Source organism: Bombina bombina, chromosome 4 (genome assembly GCF_027579735.1).
Source record: "Bombina bombina isolate aBomBom1 chromosome 4, aBomBom1.pri, whole genome shotgun sequence".
Lineage (NCBI taxonomy): Eukaryota > Metazoa > Chordata > Amphibia > Anura > Bombinatoridae > Bombina > Bombina bombina.
In genome coordinates this window covers 167,549,396-167,568,188 of record NC_069502.1, presented here as the reverse complement: position 1 = coordinate 167,568,188, position 18,793 = coordinate 167,549,396, and the positions used below count along the sequence as shown (strand labels likewise).

Genomic DNA, 18,793 nt, shown 5'->3' with positions numbered 1-18,793 from the left:
CAAGAGTCACTAGAGAGGGAGGGATAAAATAAAGACAGCCAATTCCTGCTGAAAATAATCCACACCCAAAATAAAGTTTAATGAAAAACATAAGCAGAAGATTCAAACTGAAACCGCTGCCTGAAGTACTTTTCTACCAAAAACTGCTTCAGAAGAAGAAAATACATCAAAATGGTAGAATTTAGTAAAAGTATGCAAAGAGGACCAAGTTGCTGCTTTGCAAATCTGATCAACCGAAGCTTCATTCCTAAACGCCCAGGAAGTAGAAACTGACCTAGTAGAATGAGCTGTAATCCTCTGAGGCGGAGTTTTACCCGACTCAACATAGGCAAGATGAATTAAAGATTTCAACCAAGATGCCAAAGAAATGGCAGAAGCTTTCTGGCCTTTTCTAGAACCGGAAAAGATAAATAGACTAGAAGTCTTTCGGAAAGATTTAGTAGCTTCAACATAATATTTCAAAGCTCTAACAACATCCAAAGAATGCAACGATTTCTCCTTAGAATTCTTAGGATTAGGACATAATGAAGGAACCACAATTTCTCTACTAATGTTGTTGGAATTCACAACTTTAGGTAAAAATTCAAAAGAAGTTCGCAACACCGCCTTATCCTGATGAAAAATCAGAAAGGGAGACTCACAAGAAAGAGCAGATAATTCAGAAACTCTTCTGGCAGAAGAGATGGCCAAAAGGAACAAAACTTTCCAAGAAAGTAATTTAATATCCAATGAATGCATAGGTTCAAATGGAGGAGCTTGAAGAGCCCCCAGAACCAAATTCAAACTCCAAGGAGGAGAAATTGACTTAATGACAGGCTTTATACAAACCAAAGCTTGTACAAAACAATGAATATCAGGAAGAATAGCAATCTTTCTGTGAAAAAGAACAGAAAGAGCAGAGATTTGTCCTTTCAAGGAACTTGCGGACAAACCCTTATCTAAACCATCCTGAAGAAACTGTAATATTCTCGGTATTCTAAAAGAATGCCAAGAAAAATGATGAGAAAGACACCAAGAAATATAAGTCTTCCAGACTCTATAATATATCTCTCTAGATACAGATTTACGAGCCTGTAACATAGTATTAATCACAGAGTCAGAGAAACCTCTTTGACCAAGAATCAAGCGTTCAATCTCCATACCTTTAAATTTAAGGATTTCAGATCCTGATGGAAAAAAGGACCTTGAGACAGAAGGTCTGGTCTTAACGGAAGAGTCCACGGTTGGCAAGAGGCCATCCGGACAAGATCCGCATACCAAAACCTGTGAGGCCATGCCGGAGCTACCAGCAGAACAAACGAGCATTCCTTCAGAATCTTGGAGATTACTCTTGGAAGAAGAACTAGAGGCGGAAAGATATAGGCAGGATGATACTTCCAAGGAAGTGATAATGCATCCACTGCCTCCGCCTGAGGATCCCGGGATCTGGACAGATACCTGGGAAGTTTCTTGTTTAGATGAGACGCCATCAAATCTATTTCTGGAAGTTCCCACATTTGAACAATCTGAAGAAATACCTCTGGGTGAAGAGACCATTCGCCCGGATGCAACGTTTGGCGACTGAGATAATCCGCTTCCCAATTGTCTATACCTGGGATATGAACCGCAGAGATTAGACAGGAGCTGGATTCCGCCCAAACCAAAATTCGAGATACTTCTTTCATAGCCAGAGGACTGTGAGTCCCTCCTTGATGATTGATGTATGCCACAGTTGTGACATTGTCTGTCTGAAAACAAATGAACGATTCTCTCTTCAGAAGAGGCCAAAACTGAAGAGCTCTGAAAATTGCACGGAGTTCCAAAATATTGATCGGTAATCTCACCTCCTGAGATTCCCAAACTCCTTGTGCCGTCAGAGATCCCCACACAGCTCCCCAACCTGTGAGACTTGCATCTGTTGAAATTACAGTCCACGTCGGAAGCACAAAAGAAGCCCCCTGAATTAAACGATGGTGATCTGTCCACCACGTTAGAGAGTGTCGTACAATCGGTTTTAAAGATATTAATTGAGATATCTTTGTATAATCCTTGCACCATTGATTCAGCATACAGAGCTGAAGAGGTCGCATGTGAAAACGAGCAAAGGGGATCGCGTCCGATGCAGCAGTCATAAGACCTAGAATTTCCATGCATAAGGCTACCGAAGGGAATGATTGTGACTGAAGGTTTCGACAAGCTGCAATCAATTTTAGACGTCTCTTGTCTGTTAAAGACAGAGTCATGGACACTGAATCTATCTGGAAACCCAGAAAGGTTACCCTTGTCTGAGGAATCAAAGAACTTTTTGGTAAATTGATCCTCCAACCATGATCTTGAAGAAACAACACAAGTCGATTCGTATGAAATTCTGCTAAATGTAAAGACTGAGCAAGTACCAAGATATCGTCCAAATAAGGAAATACCACAATACCCTGTTCTCTGATTACAGACAGAAGGGCACCGAGAACCTTTGAGAAAAATTCTTGGAGCTGTAGCTAGGCCAAACGGTAGAGCCACAAACTGGTAATGCTTGTCCAGAAAAGAGAATCTCAGGAACTGATAATGATCTGGATGAATCGGAATATGCAGATATGCATCCTGTAAATCTATTGTGGACATATAATTCCCTTGCTGAACAAAAGGCAAGATAGTCCTTACAGTTACCATCTTGAACGTTGGTATCCTTACATAACGATTCAATATTTTTAGATCCAGAACTGGTCTGAAGGAATTTTCCTTCTTTGGTACAATGAAGAGATTTGAATAAAACCCCATCCTCTGTTCCGGAACTGGAACTGGCATAATTACTCCAGCCAACTCTAGATCTGAAACCCAATTCAGAAATGCTTGAGCTTTCACTGGATTTACTGGGACATGGGAAAGAAAAAATCTCTTTGCAGGAGGTCTCATCTTGAAACCAATTCTGTACCCTTCTGAAACAATGTTCTGAATCCAAAGATTGTGAACAGAATTGATCCAAATTTCTTTGAAAAAACGTAACCTGCCCCCTACCAGCTGAGCTGGAATGAGGGCCGCACCTTCATGTGGACTTAGAAGCAGGCTTTGCCTTTCTAGCAGGCTTGGATTTATTCCAGACTGGAGATGGTTTCCAAACTGAAACTGCTCCTGAGGATGAAGGATCAGGCTTTTGTTCTTTGTTGAAACGAAAGGAACGAAAACGATTATTAGCCCTGTTTTTACCTTTAGATTTTTTATCCTGTGGTAAAAAAGTTCCTTTCCCACCAGTAACAGTTGAGATAATAGAATCCAACTGAGAACCAAATAATTTGTTACCCTGGAAAGAAATGGAAAGTAGAGTTGATTTAGAAGCCATAATCAGCATTCCAAGTCTTAAGCCATAAAGCTCTTCTAGCTAAAATAGCTAGAGACATAAACCTGACATCAACTCTGATAATATCAAAAATGGCATCACAGATAAAATTATTAGCATGCTGAAGAAGAATAATAATATCATGAGAATCATGATTTGTTACTTGTTGCGCTAAAGTTTCCAACCAAAAAGTTGAAGCTGCAGCAACATCAGCCAATGATATAGCAGGTCTAAGAAGATTACCTGAACACAGATAAGCTTTTCTTAGAAAGGATTCAATTTTCCTATCTAAAGGATCTTTAAACGAAGTACCATCTGACGTAGGAATGGTAGTACGTTTAGCAAGGGTAGAAATAGCCCCATCAACTTTAGGGATTTTGTCCCAAAATTCTAACCTGTCAGACAGGTACAGGTACAGGATATAATTGCTTAAAACGTTTAGAAGGAGTAAATGAATTACCCAATTTATCCCATTCTTTGGAAATTACTGCAGAAATAGCATTAGGAACAGGAAAAACTTCTGGAATAACCACAGGAGATTTAAATACCTTATCTAAACGTTTCGAATTAGTATCAAGAGGACCAGAATCCTCTATTTCTAAAGCAATTAATACTTCTTTAAGTAAAGATGAATAAATTCTATTTTAAATAAATATGAAGATTTATCAGCATCAATCTCTGAAACAGAATCCTCTGAACCAGAAGAGTCATCAGAATCAGAATGATGATGTTCATTTAAAAATTCATCTGTAGGGAGAGAAGTTTTAAAAGATTTTTTACATTTACTAGAAGGAGAAATAACAGACATAGCCTTCTTGATGGATTCAGAAACAAAATCTCTTATGTTATCAGGAACATTCTGCACCTTAGATGTTGAAGGAACTGCAACAGACAATGGTACTTTACTAAAGGAAATATTATCTGCATTAACAAGTTTGTCATGACAATTAATACAAACAACAGCCGGAGGAATAGCTACCAAAAGTTTACAGCAGATACACTTAGCTTTGGTAGATCCAGCACTAGACAGCGATTTTCCTGTAGTATCTTCTGACTCAGATGCAACGTGAGACATCTTGCAATATGTAAGAGAAAAAACAACATATAAAGCAAAATTGATCAAATTCCTTAAATGACAGTTTCAGAAATGGGAAAAAATGCCAAAGAACAAGCTTCTAGCAACCAGAAGCAATAAAAAATGAGACTTAAATAATGTGGAGACAAAAGCGACGCCCATATTTTTTAGCGCCAAATAAGACGCCCACATTATTTGGCGCCTAAATGCTTTTGGCGCCAAAAATGACGCCACATCCGGAACGCCGACATTTTTGGCGCAAAATAACGTCAAACGTATGACGCCGGAAACGGAAAATAATTTTTGCGCCAAGAATGACGCAATAAAATGAAGCATTTTCAGCCCCCGCGAGCCTAACAGCCCACAGGGAAAAAAGAGTCAAATTTTTGAAGGTAAGAAAAAATGAATAATTGAAATGCATAATCCCAAATATGAAACTGACTGTCTGAAAAATAAGGAAAGTTGAACATTCAGAGTCAAGGCAAATAAATGTTTGAATACATATATTTAGAACTTTATAAACAAAGTGCCCAACCATAGCTTAGAGTGTCACAGAAAATAAGATTTACTTACCCCAGGACACTCATCTACATGTTTGTAGAAAGCCAAACCAGTACTGAAACGAGAATCAGCAGAGGTAATGGTATATATAAGAGTATATCGTCGATCTGAAAAGGGAGGTAAGAGGGGGGCGGAGCCAGCTGGGTAGGTGAGCGGTCGCACATCTTGGGAGCTCCGACCAAATTTTCATTTAATACTGCTCACCTCCCATAAAAGACAGCTTGTAACTCCTGAATCTACCTGTTGATCTTGCCCTGTGCATTTAGCTCTCAAGACAGGGAGATGCTACAAGCCTTTCAGGAGTTTGAGACATGAAGAGACGGAGCAGCGTAAGAGAAGTGCCGGTGGCCATCTTGCTCATTTGACGCAGTTAAAACAACTTTAAACTCTTTATTGCTGTACAGGGCTAAAAAGACACCACAATCCTCTTGCAGCAGCTTAATAACCTAATCTATCTGAGGTGCACCTGTTGGACTGGGGATCCTCTCTAGCTAGGTGACATCTACACTGAGTGGCGCTAACATGGAAGGGACTATTGATTTCTTTAATGAGCTTCGGAGGCTACTTCAGGATCATCATGGCGCTATAGAAGATGAGCTGCACGCAGCGTTTAGTTCTACTGTTACGCTAGCTGCCACACAGACAACCTTTACTACGGCTTCCCCTGCAGAATGTGTTGGTGGAGGTGCTTGGGGGTTATGGTCTGCTGAGCCTAGTCCTGGTTTCATACCTGCAGCCCAGACAACTCGAGAAACAGATACTCCTATAACAGCGGAAAACTATCTGCCCGCCACTACTAATTTCCACCAAGTAGCAGTAGCAGCTTTACCCCAAACCGTACAGACGGCCATGTGGTTTCCGACTCAGAGATTGGCGCTGTATGCTACGCTTCCAGCAGAAGAGCTGGCTGACAGTCCTGCACACCATAAAGCGATGAGCATGTCTCCCCTTACCAGCGTGAGTAGACTGTATTTGAAAAGCACCTTGGAAATAGCCCATGAACTGCGCGATAGACTTTCCCTATTCTGGTCATCCGGTGTGGGATAGAGACACTGAGATGTGAGGTTGCTGGAGGCTCGCCTGACTAGTGAATACAACTATGAGGGTGAACAGCCATCAAGCTACCGCGGATCTACACACTTTTAATCATTTATTGAGCAGAACGCCTGTTTTAACAATTATAGAACTGCCTATGTTTACACGCTCCTAGTTTAGTGGCAAACCTATAGCCTCCTGTTGCACAGTTTTACATGTCCCGGTTGTTCACATAATGTTATATTACTACTTCTTGAGGTTGCATGTTCTGCACGTTATTTGTCACTCTTCTGACTGAATCAGCAAGCACCGTTATCTGAACTGTCCTGACAATTATTGAGCCCACCATGCTTTCTGTGGACACAGCAGACACTGGGTTCTTACACTTAGCCTAGTGATTATATTCATGAACGTAATTAGAAATCTCTGAAACTCACTAACAACGTGGTGTTTAATGTGTCCAACACTCTTTACTAAATTACTTTGTTCTATTGTTTATTGTTTATACCATCTCCTCCATATTTAATAATGGTTAGTTACCCATATAATCGATGTACTCTCCTAACCATATATCACCTTATTTCTGTATCTAAGTCACTTGGTATTATTGTAGTAACCTACATAAAACTCACGTAGCTGTTAGATATGTAATTTAGTGAACATTGGGGAGTTTAACCCTGATACAGATACAATCTCTTCCTTTTTACTACTGCATTTTACTGTTTTGCTATAACTTGTTATAATATCTATCAGCTAAATTATCTTGTGGCACACAAACAGTATTTATTTACCCAAAGCAATGTTGTGAACCCAGAATCTATCAGCTAAGTTATCTTGTGGCACACACACAGTATTTATTTACCTCAAGCAATGTTATGAACCCAGAATTCCCGCATGGTTAGAGTTTTGTAGTTAGCATATCCAGGCATAAATGTACTACTTCACAGTTTGTGTATATGTATGAGTCACTGCTGCAGTGTATGGCTATCTTATGCAATACAATATCTATCTGCTAAGTCCTCTTAGGGGATGCAAATAATTTTTATAAACATTGGTGACAGATAAGGATGAGAAGATTTTCCTACCTCAGGGCCCAATACTTCTCCTGCATAGTTCAGCCTTATGACCAAGATGTTCACAGCTTCTTTAAGCTCTTGAGGATATTGTTAGCAATTAATGTAAGATCATCCCTATTCACTCCTGTGTTCATTTTCTTTATAAGACTAGATTATCACCTACTTTGGTAATTAGAATCTCAACATTCTCATACTTTAAGTACATACATGAAGTTTTAAGCGAACTTGCCTACTTCGCAACTTGCTGCCAGCGGCCGGGGCAGCGCAACACCTACTTGTTACAAAAATATAGCTTCATAGCATAGTGTTGCACCATAATGTAAATTGTTGCACATAAGCTCTGTTTTTATCCTCTACCTTATACTAAAACTGTGCACTTGTTTTCGGTATTCTATCTACAACTGGTGCATAAAGTGGACAGATGTTTGAGATTTCAATATTAACTTTATTTGCGGATGTATATGGGAGTACTGCAATTACATGGCTTCCTAAAGTCTACCACATAGGCGAATTTCCACTATCCCAGGTTGCCCTGTTTTCCATCGCAGGCTGGACCTGCAATAACATTAAACTGTGCAATTTATCATCCTTATATTTAGTTCTAGTTATACACGCATCAAACATCGTATCTACTCAATATATAATTAGCCTATAAGCTATCTACTGAGCTTCAATAACCACCTCCTCCACCACTATATTATAATGTACCTCCATATTTGGCATATACGCTACCCATAGTATTTATCTTGTCTCCTAGCTTCAGAACAATCATAAAAGTGGTTTCTCTTAGCTAACCTACCACCTCCCCCCCCACTCCGCTCCACTCCACTCTCCTTATAATATACCTCCCAATGTTGGGGGGCTATCTATATGGCTTATCTTGTCCATGCCATACTCTAACTATTATTGAGTCCCATAGTTACCACTTGTTTGAAAAGTTTTTGTAGTTTTTTTTCTGTGTGGAAGGGAATGTTTAATTATTCTTGCATTGCCAGTACAGGATTTTTTTTGTTGTTTATGTGAATATTACACTGTCTTATCTGTTAGTGAACTAGGTTATCGTTACATTATACCTAGGCTCTCACTATTGAATGTTTGCTGAACATCCTTTTATACCACCTATATTGTTAGTTTTAACTAGACCAAGCTATACACAGCTTTACTATATTAATGCTACCTTTTGCCTAATGCATTATTAAGGTTTTATGTGAGAGCTTTGGAGTGCTAATTGCATGCAGCATTTCTTGCCTTGGATATTAAGTTAGCTATATTACAGAGAATATAGATCTATATTATGTTCTCCTATATTTTATTTACTTATGCATACCTAGGACTCTTAACTATTTACCTAACGTTATAAACACAACTATAGGAGTTATGGTTTAATTAGAGGATTGCTATTCGGCTAAGTGTTCTAAGTGTTGCCCCTCATAATAACACTCCCTCACTGTTTAGAACAGGCACCTGTTGTGGGGTATAGGGCCCGTACCCTGACAGCAGGTCCAACAAATTCATAATGAGACAATACTACCCTGTTTTGAAGGAGCTTTAGTCCTATATTACATCTCGAAATTACACATACTTTGATTTTATTAATCTGCACGCAGATATGGCACAACAAACCCACCCTCTTATTTTAAAATAGAAAATAAAAATTGGCTGTCGTAGGGATGACTACCAAAGTTTTTTCATATTGAGGCAACACAACCTTGTTCTAAGGAAACTCTAGCCCTATATTAATTCCTGATATTATACATATTATGATCTTATTAATCTGTATTCAGATATAATACAACAAATCCACCAGTACATTGATAAGTTCAATCTCAAGTAAGTCTTACCCTATCCTAGCTGCAAAATTAGCCCATGCTTCCTTTTATCCCTACAAATTACCACAACTAATATAAAGCCCCTCCTCCCCCCAAAGTAATGAGTCCCCTAGCAATAGGAGAACTAAATATGCGGTTTCTCTTGCCCATACCGCAACTTTCACTACTCCCTTAGTACTTAATCTTTTTTACATAACGCCACAGTCTGGGATCCATCCTTCTTACTCGGATTAGCTGGTCTGATCAACAGTACTTACCATCTAAGCTCCCATTACTAAATCATTTTTCAGGGGCCTCCTTTAAGATCACAGAGAAGAGAGCAAAGCCTGTATGTGCCTCTATTTGTTAGTTTGAAGGCTATACTATGGATCCCACCTTTCACTAGGGGAGTTCATATCTTATCCTACTATATTACACAGAATTCATTACATCCTACACTGCATATTATATCTGGTATTCTTATTTCCTTAGCTTTATGGATGGTTAAATTTATTTGTTATAATTAAGAAAAATTGAGGCTGTTTAGCAATATTTTGTTATATGTGCACTACTATAATTTGAACATCTTACAATGCTACAATCCTAATGACCATTTGTATTTTTATTATTTGTTTTATATTGGCTGTTTAAGCAGCAACATTGTAGTGCTTTCATTTTCTTCTTCCTCAATAAAAATATTATTTAAATAAAAAAAGTTTTATTATAATGGAAAAAAAAAAAAAAAAAAAAAAAAAAGAAAAGGGAGGTAAGAGATGAATCTCTACGACCGATAACAGAGAACCTATGAAATAGACCCCGTAGAAGGAGATCACTGCATTCAAATAGGCAATACTCTCCTCACATCCCTCTGACATTCACTGCACGCTGAGAGGAAAACCGGGCTCCAACTTGCTGCGGAGCGCATATCAACGTAGAATCTAGCACAAACTTACTTCACCACCTCCATCGGAGGCAAAGTTTGTAAAACTGAATTGTGGGTGTGGTGAGGGGTGTATTTATAGGCATTTTGAGGTTTGGGAAACTTTGCCCCTCCTGGTAGGAATGTATATCCCATAAGTCACTAGCTCATGGACTCTTGCTAATTACATGAAAGAAAATAAGTTTTTTCATAAATTAAAGAAAAAACTTAAAACATAAGCAGAGGAATCAAACTGAAACAGCTGCCTGAAGAACTTTTCTACCAAAAACTGCTTCCGAAGAAGAAAATACATCAAAACGGTAGAATTTAGTAAATGTATGCAAAGAAGATCAAGTTGCTGCTTTGAAAATCTGATCAACTGAAGCTTCATTCTTAAAAGCCCACGATGCGGGGACTGACCTAGTAGAATGAGCTGTAATTCTCTGAGGCGGGGCCTGACCCGACTCCAAATAAGCCTGATGAATCAAAAGCTTTAACCAAGATGCCAAGGAAATGGCAGAAGCCTTCTGACCTTTCCTAGAACCAGAAAATATAACAAATAGACTAGAAGTCTTCCTGAAATCTTTAGTAGCTTCAACATAATATTTCAAAGCTCTTACCACATCCAAAGAATGCAAGGATTTCTCCAAAGAATTCTTAGGATTAGGACACAAAGAAGGGACAACAATTTCTCTATTAATGTTGTTAGAATTCACAACCTTAGGTAAGAATTTAAATGAAGTCCGCAAAACTGCCTTATCCTGATGGAAAATCAGAAAAGGAGATTTACAAGAAAGAGCAGATAATTCAGAAACTCTTCTAGCAGAAGAGATGGCCAAAAGGAACAACACTTTACAAGAAAGTAGTTTAATGTCCAAAGAATGCATAGGCTCAAAAGGAGGAGCCTGTAAGGCCTTCAAAACCAAATTAAGACTCCAAGGAGGAGAGATTGATTTAATGACAGGCTTGATATGGACCAAAGCCTGTATAAAACAGTGAATATCAGGAAGCTTAGCAATCTTTCTGTGAAATAAAACAGAAAGAGCAGAGATTTGTCACTTTAAGGAACTTGCAGACAAACCTTTATCCAAACCATCCTGAAGAAACTGTAAAATTCTAGGAATTCTAAAAGAATGTCAGGAGAATTTATGAGAACACCATGAAATATAAGTCTTCCAAACTCGATAATAAATCTTCCTAGAAACAGATTTATGAGCCTGTAACATAGTATTAATCACTGACTCAGAGAAACCTCTACGACTAAGCACTAGGCGTTCAATTTCCATACCTTCAAATTTAATGATTTGAGATCCTGATGGAAAAAACGGACCTTGAGACAGAAGGTCTGGTCTTAAAGGAAGTGGCCATGGTTGGCAACTGGACATCCGGACAAGATCCGCATACCAAAACCTGTGAGGCCATGCTGGAGCTACCAGAAACACAAACGATTGTTCTATGATGATCTTGGAGATCACTCTTGGAAGAAGAACTAGAAGAAGATATAAGCAGGTAGGTAACACCAAGGAACTGCTAATGCATCCACCGCCTCCGCCTGAGGATTCCTGGACCTGGACAGGTACCTGGGAAGTTTCTTGTTTAGATGGGGAGCCATCAGATCTATTTCTGGAAGACCCCACATCTGAACAATCTGAGAAAACACATCTGGATGGAGCGACCACTCCCCCGGAGGTAAAGTCTGACGGCTGAGATAATTCGCTTCCCAATTGTCTATACTTGGGATATGTACCGCAGAAATTAGACAGGAGTTGGACTCCGCCCAAGAAAGTATCCAAGATACTTCTTTCATAGCTAGGGGACTGCGAACCCCACCCTGATGATTGACATATGCGACAGTTGTGATATTGTCTGTCTGAAAACAAATGAACGGTTCTCCCTTCAGAGAGATTCCCAGACAGCTCCCCAACCTGAAAGACTTGCATCTGTTTTGATCAAAGTCCAGGTTGGACAAACATAAGAAGCCCCTTGAAAAAAAAAAACTGAATTGTGGGTGTAGTGAGGGGTGTATTTATAGGCATTTTGAGGTTTGGGAAACTTTTCCCCTCCTGGTAGGATTGTATATCCCATACGTCACTAGCTCATGGACTCTTGCCAATTACATGAAAGAAAAGATAGTGTTAAGATAGTGTTAAGAAAGAGTGGAGAAAAAAAATATGAGGGAAGGGATTTGAGAGAGAAGAGAGACACATTGTAAAGAGAAGATATGGCCTGAGAGAGAAGGGAGGAGGTAAAAAGAGAGATTGAAGAGAGGAGGCAGTGGAGAAAGATAGATGAGAGATGATATTTATAAAACAATTTTTCCAGGTCTGCTATGACCTCACATTAATGTCAACACGCTCTGCTTTCTCTCAGTTCAACAACTTCCTTTTTCTGTCCAGCTGTTGTCTTCAACAAAAAGTCAGTACCTAAACCTGCATGCAGGGAATCACCCAGAGCAACTGCCAAGCTCCAATCCAGTGTGTAAAACAGACAAGAAAAGGGTGATTCCCAAAATGTAAAAATCCCTTTATTGTTTCAAACCTGGGGAATTCAGTTAACATCACAATGTTTCTGGGGTGTGTCCCTTAATCATGTGATGTTACCTGTATCCCCACGTTTGAAACAATAAAGGCAAAAAATTGGGCTTCATGTCCCTTTAAGACTTTATTTGAATGGACAAAAGTTCAGTAGTGGAACACAAGTAGTTAAAACTTCACTAAGGAGAGACATATGAAAACTGAAAATTGGATGGCTTGTGTATCTTGACAAAGGCTGTTCAGCTGAAACGCATAGATTACCTGAGCTATGGGCAATTACTTGAAGATATATGTAGCCATTTGTTGGCTTGAATATTGGTATATTATATTATCTTCTGCTACTGGAACTACTTAGCTCCCCCAGTGGGCTCCATGGCTAGAGATGTGAATCGGCTTAGGTCCTATTTTGTATATTGAAAAATTCAGCAAGCATGGCGATGAAAGCCCTCACTGTTGCACCCGGATGACATCACGGTAAGATGGCAGCCCCTACCGAGAACTAACGGAACGAGAACCTGCTGTCGGAACACCACACCAGTGCCCTAGGACAAAGATACAGTGGCAACAAGTTAAGTGGAACAGAGGGTTAACGCCAATTTAAATCTGCCAAGGGAAGCCAGGAAAACGAATACCCTTGAGTGGGTCTCCTCGTCCTATCCTCCTGGTTGCTAGACAGAACTAGGAGGAGGGGGTGGTACCTGAGGGGTTAGCAATATACAGGTAACCAGAGGAGTGAGCAGTTCTCACTGGTATTATCAGGAAGGGCCAAGATATAATGTATTACACATGTTCCTTGTTCTTCCTGTAAAGCTCTATACCAGCTGAAATAAAACATACTGCATTAAACTTTTACATTTTGTCTCTGTCTTACCTTTTTTAGTTTGAAAGTTAACTGTTTGCTGCCCACAGCAGTGTCAGAAACATTTAATGCCCCAAGTTTTTCTTCTACCTTAAGCCGGTCTTCCAGAGTTTTTCTGCAAGAAAGAACAAAAGTAATTGTTAGTGCATTTATGATAATATGTATACCTTTTGTTTTCACAAAGTTATACAAAAACTTATTATCCAATTAATTTAATGGTACAGTATCAATTTTCAGTCAGAACAGTAAATTCACTACAATGTTCTTTAAACTGATTAAGCTCACTTTTAACAACACTTCATAATTAAAAATAAAAAAGCATGTTTAGTTAAGCAAAGGAAAATAGTTACATATTAAAATCTTTTTTTGTGTGCATTATCAGTGCTTATGGATGTTAATGTCCGTTATGTTCTGTTTGTTTACACACACAAAAAAAATCTGTTTCATTATGTTTTTATGCACAAAGAACACTACCGGCAAAAGGCTATATATCCAAATAACAAATTAAAGGGACAACTCAAAATAGTATATTGCACGTGTAACTTACTCTTGACAATTCGAAACACACTATACAGTGAATGCTTAGGTCATTGCAACAGCTCATTTGTATGTGGTTCTAAGTGACCAAAGCAGAGGAGATAAAATATATGCAAGATTCTATGGGTGTATACATTGAGCACTATGTAAACAACACAGCCCTGCATATTTTTATTCCAAAATGAAAGTTTTAAATGTATGTTTTGTTTTTTTAACCAAACAACTTACATTTCAGCACATGATGCATTTGATGAGGGACGTGATATTCCTGCATCTAACTCTGATACTCAGTTAATCTGTCTCATTTCACTATGGCACACCTGGGTATAGTACGCTTTACCTAGTACATTTTGCTTGTGGCAGTTCACTGTAGCACTGTATCAGGCACCTCTAACACTTTTTCCCATTGATACAATTTACCTGGAACTGTAGAACCTTTTCTGGCACTTTCTCCATGTCCCACTTCATATTGGAGTTTTTCAATTCTAATCATCTAATGTCCCTAATGGGATCGAATCTAAAGTTTCCCTAGGTGAGCAGCTGACTATCCCAGACACAGACAAGGAAATCCTCAACCTCTGCCCGGTTAGGATTTCTTTATACTGGACTTGGCAAACAATGCTTTCTGCAATCTACTCTTTACCTTAGATACATTGAGGCAAAACTATAGCAAGCACAAGCCCTGGAGTATCCTAAGCCATAGGAAAAAGGGATTTACAATAGAAGAGGGGCATAAATGATCTAAAACTGTCTTTTGTTATCTTTACTATTTCTTTCAAAACTTTACTACAGAAACTACTAACATATTTTGCATCCTTTTCAGTTGTCTAGTGTAAATGACTTGATTTCATTGTCATTGTGCCCTGAGTTTTGATTTTCCTCCAAATTCCTTAAACAAACTTCTTCTATGTGTGTAGTTTGCTAAGCCTCAAAACTAGCCATGGCATCAGATCAGTCGCTTGCAGAGACAGTGTTCATGGATCTCTGCCTCAGACTGGAGTTCCACTTCTGAGAAAAGGATGGTGAGAATGTGTCTGCAGACATTTTTTTCTTCAATCTCACTACTAGTGACTCCGATTTGGTTAAGAGTGAAGAAAATAAATTGTGGAGTAAGCAACAAATAGAAGAAAACTAGTCTGTCAGCACTGTCTCAGGAAGCCAAGAGATCAGACAATAAATACTTTAAATTTAGATTTGTATATATATATATATATATATATATATATATATATATATATATATATATATATTATTATACACACATATATACACACACATACATACAGTATCCAACAAAAGTGAGTACACCTCTCACATTTTTGTTAATATTTTATTATATATTTTCATGTGACAACACTGAAGAAATGACACTTTGCTACAATGTAAAGTAGTGATTGTACAGCCTGTATAACAGTGTAAATTTGCTGTCCCCTCAAAATAAATCAACACAGCCGTTAAAGTCTAAGCCGCTGGCCACAAAAGTGAGTACACCCCTAAGTGGAAATGTCCAAATTGGGCCCAAAGTGTCAATATTTTGTGTGGCCACCATTATTTTCCAGCACTGCCTTAATCCTTTTGGGCATGGAGTTCACCAGAGCTTCAGATTGCCACTGGAGTCCTCTTCCACTCCTCCATGACATCACGGAGCTGGTGGATGTTAAGAGACCTTGCGCTCCCCCACCTTCTGTTTGAGGATGCCCCACAGATGCTCAATAGGGTTTAGGTCTGGAGACATGCTTGGCCAGTAATCACCTTTACCCTCAGCTTCTTTAGCAAGGCAGTGGTCATCTTGGAGGTGTGTTTGGGGTCGTTATGTTGGAATACTGCCCTGCGGCCCAGTCTCTGAAGGGAGGGGATTATGCTCTGCTTCAGTATGTAACAGTACATGTTGGCATTCATAGTTCCCTCAATGAACTGTAGCTCCCCATTCCCGGCAGCACTCATGCAGGCCCAGACCACGACACTCCCACCACCATGCTTGACTGTAGGCAAGGAACACCGTGTCTTTGTACTCCTCACCTGGTTGCCGCCACACACGCTTGAAACCATCTGAACCAAATAAGTTTATCTTGGTCTCATCGGACCACAGGATATGGTTCCAGTAATCCATGATCTTAGCCTGCTTGTCTTCAGCAAACTGTTTGCGGGCTTTCTTGTGCATCATTCCTTCTGAGACAGTCATGCAGACCAATTTGATGCAGTGTGCGGCATATGGTCTGAGCACTGACAGGCTGACCCCCACCCCTTCAACCTCTGAAGCAATGCTGGCAGCACTCATAAGTCTATTTCCCAAAGACAACCTCTGGATATGACGCTGAGCATGTGCACTCAACTTCTTTGGTCGACCATGGCGACCTGTCCTGTGAAACCGCTGTATGGTCTTGCCCAATGTGCTGCAGCTCAGTTTAAGGGTCTTAGCAATCTTCTTATAGCCTAGGCCATTTTTATGTAGAGCAACTACAGTGGGACCTCGGTTAACGCGCGCCTCGGTAAACGAAAAATCGGTTTACGAATTAAAATTTCGGAGAAAAAATGCCTCGGTTTACGAATTTTTCCCGCAATACGAAAAAAAGTGTCCTGGTTTATAGATCCGCCCCCCTGCCCCATGCGTGATTTGGAGCCATTGGCAGAAGATTTTGGAGCCTTTTGGAGCAGTTTTTGGAGCCTTTTTGGTGCATCTCAAGAAGTGGAAAGGTAGGGAGCTGAGCTTGGTTGTTTGCATGCCTTTTACTGTGTGTTCTGCATTCTGGGGGCGATTTCCATGCCAGCTCATGTGCTGTGCATGCCTGTTACAGCTCATCTGCTGTGCATGCCTGTTACAGCTCATCTGCTGTGCATGGCTGTTACAGCTCATCTGCTGTGCATGCCTGTTACAGCTCATCTGCTGTGCATGCCTGTTACAGCTCATCTGCTGTGCATGCCTGTTACAGCTCATCTGCTGTGCATGCCTGTTACAGCTCATCTGCTGTGCATGCCTGTTACAGCTCATCTGCTGTGCATGCCTGTTACAGCTCATCTGCTGTGCATGCCTGTTACAGCTCATCTGCTGTGCATGCCTGTTACAGCTCATCTGCTGTGCATGCCTGTTACAGCTCATCTGCTGTGCATGCCTGTTACAGCTCATCTGCTGTGCATGCCTGTTACAGCTCATCTGCTGTGCATGCCTGTTACAGCTCATCTGCTGTGCATGCCTGTTACAGCTCATCTGCTGTGCATGCCTTTTAGTGTGGTTTCCATGCCAGCTCATGTGCTGTGCATGCCTTTTTTGCATTGTGGGGTTGTTTTTCCATGCCAGCTCATGGGGGTGTAAAGCATTTTTAATTTTTTTTGCATACTTAGGGACGGTGGTGTCATGGCACCCAAGAAAGCAGCGGAAGCTGGGAAGAGGAAGAAGGAGATGATTCTGCTTGAGGACAAGAAGGAAATCATCAGGAAGCATGAAGGAGGAATGCGATTGACTGACCTTGCCAAAGAGTATGGAAGGAGTGCATCCACAATCGGTACAATCCTAAAAATGAAAGAGAAGATTACTGGGAGAGATGCAGCCAAGGGAGTCACCCGGGTCTCCAAGCAACGGCCACCTGTTCTGGAGGAGGTTGAGAAGTTGCTCCTGCTCTGGATTGAACAGAAGCAGCGTGCAGGGGACTCAGTGACCAAGGCGATCATCTGCGAAAAAGCCAAGGCCTTGCATGCTGACCTCCTCAAACAACAGCCAGGAACGTCAGCAGATGCAGAAGGCTTCAAGGCCAGCAGGGGGTGGTTCGAAAGGTTCAAGAACAGATCTGGCATCCACAGTGTGGTCAGGCATGGAGAGGCTGCAAGTTCCGATGTTGCTGCAGCTGAAGATTTTGCTACGGAGTTCCTGGAAGTCATAGTTTCAGAGGGCTACCTTCCTCAGCAGGTCTTCAACTGCGACGAGACTGGACTCTTCTGGAAGAGGATGCCAAAGCGTACCTTCATCACAGAACAGGAGACCTCATTGCCTGGCCACAAGCCGATGAAGGACCGTCTTACCCTCCTGTTCTGCGCCAATGCCAGTGGGGACCTTAAGATCAAGCCCCTGCTTGTCTACCATTCAGAGACCCCACGGGCCTTCAAGAAACACAAGGTGAACAAGGAGCAGTTGAGCGTTTTGTGGCAGTCTAACCCAAAGGCTTGGGTCACACGCCTCTTGTTTGTGAAGTGGGTCAATGCGGTTTTTGGTCCTGCTGTGAAGAAGTACCTTGTGGATAATAACCTGCCACTCAAGGCCATGCTGCTCATGGACAATGCTCCTGCCCATCCTCCAGGCCTCGAGGAAGACTTGCTGGAGGACTTTAATTTCATCAAGGTCATGTTCCTTCCACCTAACACCACCCCACTACTCCAGCCAATGGACCAGCAGGTCATCTCCAATTTTAAAAAAATCTACACAAGGGAGCTTTTCCAGCGATGCTTTGAGATGACAGATCGCTCAAGCCTCACCCTCCATGAATTTTGGAGAGAGCATTTTGACATTGTGAGCTGTCTGCAGATTATCACCATTGCCTGGGCCGGGGTCAGCCAGACAAACCTAAATTCTGCTTGGCGCAACCTTTGGCCAGACTGTGTTGTAAAACCTGCCTCCAGTGCTTCTGCACCTGCACCAGAGTCAACAGTGTTGGAGGAAATAGTTTCCTTGGGGAGGACCATGGGCCTGGAGGTGACTGAGGAGGATGTCTACGAGCTGGTGGAGGAACACAACCGTGACCTAACCACCGAGGAGCTGGTGGAATTGCAGAAGGAGTCGATGGAGGAGCAGATCGCATTTGAGGAGGAGGAGGAAATGAGTGAGGAACAGCTCTCTTCCACGGAACTCAAGGAGGCATGCCAAATGTGGGTAAACCTACAGACTTTTGTACAGCAGCACCACCCTGATAAGGCTCTAGCCCACAGACTTGTGAGCAGTTTTGACACAGACATCATGTCCCCTTTCCGAGGGATGCTTAAAAGGCGCCAGAGGCAGCAGACAATGGAAAGGTTCCTACAAAAACAGCCTAGACATGAAGAAGAACCTGCTTGTGTTAGTGCTGCCCAATTGCCCTCGTCCTCCTCATCTTC

General features: G+C 40.9%; 2 protein-coding genes across 2 annotated transcripts in view; one reads left to right on the top strand and one right to left on the bottom strand.

Moving 5' to 3' along the window:
• Nucleotides 1–18,793, top strand: part of ATP6V1C2 (ATPase H+ transporting V1 subunit C2) — a 450,645-nt gene that overhangs the window by 69,662 nt on the left and 362,190 nt on the right. The window lies entirely within an intron of this gene.
• The window catches only part of NOL10 (nucleolar protein 10), a 282,225-nt gene that overhangs the window by 15,679 nt on the left and 247,753 nt on the right, over nt 1–18,793 (bottom strand). Inside the window, exon 20 of the mRNA XM_053709682.1 lies at nt 13,190–13,292. Within this exon, the coding sequence (XP_053565657.1) occupies nt 13,190–13,292 (103 nt within the window). The remainder of the gene's footprint in view (nt 1–13,189; nt 13,293–18,793) is intronic.